Raw genomic sequence first — 7,500 nt, forward strand, 5'->3', positions numbered from 1 at the left:
TATTATGTATATAGTTTATTATTATTTAAAGACTTATTTTTTAATAATATTATTATTATTATTATTATTATTATTATTATTATTATTATTATTATGTAAAGAGTTAATTTTAATAATATGTTTATTATTATTATTATGTAAAGAGTTAATTTTTAATAATATGTTTATTATTATTAATATTATTATTATGTAAAGAGTTAATTTTTAATAATATGTTTATTATTATTAATATTATTATTATGTAAAGAGTTAATTTTAATAATATGTTTATTATTATTATTATGTAAAGAGTTAATTTTTAATAATATGTTTATTATTATTAATATTATTATTATGTAAAGAGTTAATTTTTAATAATATGTTTATTATTATTAATATTATTATTATGTAAAGAGTTAATTTTAATAATATGTTTATTATTATTATTATGTAAAGAGTTAATTTTTAATAATATGTTTATTATTATTAATATTATTATTATGTAAAGAGTTAATTTTTAATAATATGTTTATTATTATTAATATTATTATTATGTAAAGAGTTAATTTTTAATAATATGTTTATTATTAATAATATTATTATTATGTAAAGAGTTAATTTTAATAATATGTTTATTATTATTATTATGTAAAGAGTTAATTTTTAATAATATGTTTATTATTATTATTATGTAAAGAGTTAATTTTTAATAATATGTTTATTATTATTAATATTATTATGTAAAGAGTTAATTTTTAATAATATGTTTATTATTATTTTTATTATTATTATTTTATGTAAAGACTTAATTTAGTAAATTATTTATTATTATGTAGACACATATTTTCATTATATTATTATTATTATTATTATTATTATGTAAACACTTATGTTATTAAATTTTTTACGAATTCAGTCCTTTTTTTATATTATGTATATTATTATTATGTACTTTTTGTCTTACATAAACACTTTTTTCATTATATTGTTTATGTCAGCAATTATCTTCTATATTATTGTTATTAATATGTAAACACTAAATTTGTTATATCATTTATCATTATGTAGACAATTATTTTATTATATTATTATTATTGTTATTATTATTATTATTATGTAAACTACATTTATTATCATTCATTATTATGTAGACACTTATTTAATTATATTGTTTATGATTATTATGTAAACCCTTTATTTCATTATGTACATTATTATTATGTTAACATTTATAATGTAAACATGTAATGTAATGCGCATATTAGCACACAGTTCTCATCAAGCTGCATGCAGATCATTTGATTAATGTTTTCCTCAGGCTGATATGGAGGTCTTCAACACACTTTAAGGATATGCAAATGAGCTTTAATGGGTTGGTGTTTCTGGGAGTTCTCCGTGTTTAGCTCCTCGTGTTTGTGAGGAATTTTCCCATCATTCAGTGCATCTGTCCTCCTTTACTGTGACTCACTTTGGCCTAGTTTTGTTTTTTATCATAATAGTGAGTGCTTTCCTGATCTGTGCAAGACGTTTGGGGGGGTTTCTGTGCTCATCTGATGAATACATGAATGAATGAATGCATCACCTGCTTTTTAGATTGGATTGAATAACCTGTGGTCAGCACTGTGGCCTCACAGCAAGAAGGTCACTGGTTTGAGTCCCGGCTGGGTCAGTTGGTGTTTCTGTGTGGAGTTTGCATGTTCTCCCCGTGTTGGTGTGGGTTTCCTCCGGGTGCTCCGGTTTCCCCCACAGTCCAAAAACATGCGCTATAGGGGAACTGAACTAAATTGGCCATAGTGTGTGTGTGAATGAGTGTGTATGGATGTTTCCCAGTACTGGGTTGCGGCTGGAAGGGTATCTAATGCATTATTCATATGCTGGAATAGTTGGTGGTTCATTCCGCTTAGGTGACCCCCTGATAAATATTTGAGTAAGCTGAAGTAAAATGAATAATCTGTGCTGTAGTGAGATATCAAGATCCAAATTGATGCGTTGATCCTCGGATTTACTTATTAGGTGTAGTTTATTTATAAACTAATTTTGAGAGGAGCAGGTGATTAGGATTGAACACGGCTGGTCCCGCATTAACTCACGCATGATTCACCAATCATATAGTCCTAACTCACTGTAAACAACCAGAGTTTCTTCCTACAGTTTTCTTCACCTTGAAGAATCCGCCTTCCACCTCTACTCCTTCACCTTTCCCTCTATAGGGCGGCACAGTGGTTAGCACTGCTGCCTCACAGCAAGAATGTCACTGGTTCAAATCCTTAATGGGACCATGTTCTCCCCATGCTTGCGAAAGTTTCCCAGCGGGTGTTAAAGATGAAAGTGATGAGGGTTGGGTAGTCGTGGAAGAAAATTAAGAGCGGGATGAGGGTGTGTGTGTGAGGAGGGGGGTCATTAAAAGAAAGTGCCGGATCATATATCAGAGGTTCCGGTTCCAAATTAAGCTTGGTCATTAGTGAATTGATCAATCTAAATTAACACCATAATCAAATTCTCAACCAAGAGTATATCTACATAGCAAATTATAATCAGCCAGTCATCAGCTGTACACAAGAGGGGGGGGGGTGTTCTCAACACCTGCCATAGCTCAAACTCCCCTCTCGCCCTGCAAATGGGAGGGAGCCCCGGGCTCGAGGATCTTACATTACGAGTCCAGGGCTCTCTCCCGGGACAGCATGCCAAACACTTTATAGTCAATCATCAGCTAAGGGTGAACTCTTATGATTTATTAATCCCCTTAATTGTTGCCTCCACTTTTGCAACACAGACTTAAACATGTTCAGCTTAAATGAAGCCAATCTTGATTTAGGATTTAAAAGCAAAAAGTGAAGTAATGTGTGTATTTATATAGCGTGTTTGGCCATACACCATAAGTGCTTCACGATCCCGAGAGCGTTCTCTCTACACCACCTGTGTAAATTTAAGCATCCCGGTGGCAGGATGATGACAGTTAATGTTATGTTGTTATACATTAGTTATTGTTGTTATTATTAGTGTTTATACTGTGATCAGTAGAGAGATGCAGTACGAGTTTACATTAGCAGTTAATTTGAAAATAAAAGTAAAATGAGCGTTTGTCTATATATAAAATGTGTTTATATATATTTTCATATAATGTCTCCCTCTTGTGTCTGTATAAGGTTCCTGTAGTTGGTCATTTGACATCTCAGTCTGTCTGTTTATCTTTAACTGGGCAATTCTTGAGCAGAATAAGTCACAATGTGGACCAGAGTTTGACTTTTAATGGTCTTTTAATAGTCTCTGAATGATGCTTACCCAGATCCTCCAGCATGTAGGCCAGACAGCAGACATATGAGCTGAAGGACACACACACACACACACACACACAGAGAGAGAGAGAGAGAGAGAGAGAGAGAGAGAGAGAGAAACCAGCACACTTTTTCCTCATTCTAAAAAAAAATTCTGTAAACATGGAGGGATTAAAAAAATAAACTGCGTACACATTCAGACAAAAATATACAAATACACACACACACACACACAGTGCTGAGCATAAATGTAACTTCTTTAAAGACGTTAAACTCTTATTTAATGTTGTTTAATATAATAATGTTCCATAATAATTTCCTTTATTTCTGTGTAAATAAATGTTCTGTTCTTTGATTTGCTACTTCTATAATCTGATTGGCTGATGTAGAGTATTTTCAGTGCACTGATTGGCTGCAGTAGAGGATGTTCTGCACTCTGATTGGCTGCAGTAGAGGATGTTCTGCACTCTGATTGGCTGCAGAAGAGTATGTTCTGCACTCTGATTGGCTACTGTAGAGGATGTTCTGTCCTCTGATTGGCTGCAGAAGAGGATGTTCTGCACTCTGATTGGCTACTGTAGAGGATGTTCTGTCCTCTGATTGGCTGCAGAAGAGGATGTTCTGCACTCTGATTGGCTACTGTAGAGGATGTTCTGTCCTCTGATTGGCTGCAGTAGAGGATGTTCTGCACTCTGATTGGCTGCAGTAGATGTTCTGTCCTTTGGTTGCAGTGGAGGATGTTCTGTCCTCTGATTTGCCACTGTAGAGGATGTTTTGTCCTCTGATTGGCTGCAGTAGAGGATGTTCTGTCTTCTGATTGGTTGCAGTGGAGGATGTTCTGTCCACTGATTGGCCACTGTAAAGGATGTTCTGTCCTCTGATTGGTTGCAGTGGAGGATGTTCTGTCCTCTGATTGGCTACTGTAGAGGATGTTCTGTCCTTTAATTGGTTGCAGTTGAGGATGTTCTGTCCTCTGATTGGCCACTGTAGAGGATGTTCTGTCCTCTGATTGGCTACTGTAAAGGATGTTTGTCTGATCTGTTCTCACTCTGGTTTAGTGCTGCTTTAATCAGATTGTTGTGCAGTGTCAGAGGTTGTGTGTAAGAACAGTGTAAGTCCATTCAGCTCACAGTAAACCTGCTGATCTGACACATGCAGCTCTTAAACACATGCGCTATAGGGGAATTGATGAACTAAACTGGCCGGAGTGTATGAGTGTGTTTGGGTATTTCCCAGGTACTAGGTTGCCTCTGGAAGGGCATCCGCTGTGTAACACATATGCTGGAATAGTTGGCAGTTCATTCCGCTGTAGCGACCCGCTGTGGTGTTTGGGTCAGTGATGATGGGAATGCTGGGAGTTTCCACATCTCTATCAACATTCCAGAGCGCAAATATCTGTGTTACGCACAACACCACAACACTGCACTGGCCTTGGTTCCCACAGCTGTGTGTGTGTGTGTGTGTGTGTGTGTGTGTGTGTGTGTGTGTGTGTGTGAGAGAGAAAGTATGTGTGTTTAAGAGTGTCTGCGAGTGTTTGTGCATGAGAAAATGTTTGATCATCTGTGAGAGTGTGTGTTGGGTATGCCTGATAGAGCAGTAGTCATGTGTTTGCTGCACAGTATGCGCAGATGATCTGCATCTGGATCTGCTCATGAGTGACTGATGTTCTCCACACACACACACACACACACACACAGAAATGTGGACTCAAACACTGGAATGGGAACGTATTGTTCTTTTTAATGATGCTTTATTTACATTTGCTATACATCTCTGTGTTGTGTCTAAAATATCAGCCCATTTGATGCTGTCTAGATAGTGAGCACCCTACAGTAGGTTTGTAGCAGACCCTTCTCAGACTGTTTGCTGTGTTTACTCTGAATTATAGCTCACATTATGACAGTAAACAAATGAAAACTGTGATGTGAAATGCTCAGATCTGATTATTGGGTAAACGGAAGAGAATCGAGTATGAGAGAGTCAAAGAAAGCAGACGTTCTGCATTACAGCTGCATCTATTTTAGGGCATCTTTCATCAAATGCAAAGTCCATTTCTAATAGAGCATCAAACTTGTATATTTATTGCGATGGTGATTTTTGAAAGTATTACAGCGCTTTGTAAACGTTTATTACGAGTCTTACTATACAGGTTGATAGAGCGCTTGGATCTGGAAGCCTCTTCGTGTGACGTCACACTTAACAAGCTGATTAATCAGGGGTCGTCACAGCAGGATGAACCACCAACTATTCCAGCATATGTTTTACACAGTTGATTTCATTACAGCTGCCACCCAGCACTGGGAAACACCCATACACACTAATTTCTCACACACACACACACACTACAGCCAGTTTAGTTGATCAGTTCCCCTATAGCGCATGTGTTTGGGCTGTGGGGGAAACCGGAGCACCCGGAGGAAACCCATGCCAACATGGGGAGAACATGCAAACTCCACACAGAAACACCACTGACCCAGCCGGGATTTGAAGCGGAGACCTTCTTGCTACGAGGCAATAATGTAACACAGTGAGCCACCCAGACCAAAAATAAATAAATAATAAATACAACTTACATTAAAATGGTCAATCTATTTCTGTAAATATGCTTACACTCTTTTATTTAGCTTTTAAACTGTATTTAATTTTAATATTATTTAACATTTTATTCTGTTTTGTTTGTATTATTCGCATGATTTTTTTTCCTCACATGCAAAGTTCTCCGTTCACCTACATTATCTCGTTTGGCAGTAATATGGCAGGAAAAGAGAAAGGTGCATGAGTGTTTTTAACTGTATGAACTGTCTGCAGAGCATCTGAATGAGGGTATGTAAATGTGTGTGTGTAAATGTGTGTGTTTCAGGCTCAGATCGCGTTCCTGCAGGGCGAGAGGAAAGGCCAGGAGAACCTGAAGAAAGATCTGGTGCGGAGGATAAAAATGCTGGAGTACGCTCTCAAGCAGGAGAGGTCAGTGTGTGTGTGAGAGAGAGAAGAGTGTGTGAGTGTGTATAAGCGAGCAAGCAAGATAGTAGTCGTTAGTAACCAATAATGTTTAATATTTTAGATTAAACAGTCAGATTTAATCATTCGTATAATAAAACACACCCTACACACGTGCTTCTTTAAATAACGAGCACAATTTTGTATATTCAGTCAAATGTTTGTTTTAATCAATGCAATTATTATTGGATCAAAGAAATCACTTTATATATACAGCTAAGGTCAGAATTATTATCCCCACTTTGAATTATTTTTCTTTTTTAAATATTTCCCAAATGATGTTTAGGAGAGCAGGGAAATTTTCACAGTATGTCTGATAATATTCTTTCTTCTTATTTGTTTTATTTCGGCTAGAATAAAAGCAGTTTTTAATTTTTTAAACACCATTGCAAGGTCAATATTATTAGCCTCTTTAAGCAATTTTTTTTCTCGATAGTCTACAAAACAAACCATCGTTGTACAATAACTTGCCTAATTACCCTAACCTGCCCAGTTAACCTAATTAACCTAGATAAGGCTTTAAATGTCACTTTAAGCTGTATAGAAGTGTCTTGAAGAATATCTAGTCTAATATTATGTGCTGTCATCATGGCAAAGATAAAATAAATCAGTTATTAGAGATGAGTTATTAACACTATTATGATTAGAAATGTGTTGAAACAATCTGCTCTATGTTAAACAGAAAATGGTGAGAAAAAAAATCAGGGGGTCTAATAATTCTGACTTCTACTGTGTATATAAATAATAATAATAAACTGCCATTTCTGTAAAATGATTGTAGATTATTTTTAAGCACCAGCTTCTCTTTCCTCTGCAGGGCCAAATTCCACAAGCTGAAGTACGGCACCGAACTCAACCAGGGGGACATGAAGCCGCCCAGCTACGACTCCGGTACACACACACACACACACACATGCATGATGTTACACTTGCCTCAAAGATGTAACTTTAAGGGAGACGACACGGCGAATTAAAGTCAAACGTAATATGTATCATGGATAAAAGTGAGGAGCGGGGTGAGGTTTTTTTTTTTGCTGACGACAGTGAAGAGTGGGGGAGGGGGTTTGCGGATGACAGTGAAGAGCCGGAGGGCAATGTTATTATAGTTAATGAAAACAAACAAAAAACTACAATGTAAATAACTGTCGTTAACTGAAATAAAAATAAAAACAAGAGTTTCAAAAACTAGAACTAACTGAAACTGTATTGTGTACATACAAAACTGACTGAAACTAACTAAAGTTATAGC

The 7,500-nt window shown here is 35.7% G+C and overlaps 2 protein-coding genes across 7 annotated transcripts in view; one reads left to right on the top strand and one right to left on the bottom strand.

The window, feature by feature from the left end:
• Positions 1-7,500, bottom strand: part of tomm20b (translocase of outer mitochondrial membrane 20b) — a 575,852-nt gene that overhangs the window by 189,725 nt on the left and 378,627 nt on the right. The window lies entirely within an intron of this gene.
• Positions 1-7,500, top strand: part of strn (striatin, calmodulin binding protein) — a 104,990-nt gene that overhangs the window by 71,722 nt on the left and 25,768 nt on the right. For all 6 annotated transcript variants that reach the window (XM_087272862.1, XM_087272861.1, XM_087272863.1 and 3 more), the window contains 2 exon segments: positions 6,115-6,218; positions 7,069-7,142. In XM_087272862.1, coding sequence (XP_087128988.1) covers positions 6,115-6,218; positions 7,069-7,142 — 178 coding nt within the window.

Source organism: Danio rerio, chromosome 11 (genome assembly GCF_052040795.2).
Source record: "Danio rerio strain M-AB ecotype USA chromosome 11, GRCz13ab, whole genome shotgun sequence".
Classification (NCBI taxonomy): domain Eukaryota; kingdom Metazoa; phylum Chordata; class Actinopteri; order Cypriniformes; family Danionidae; genus Danio; species Danio rerio.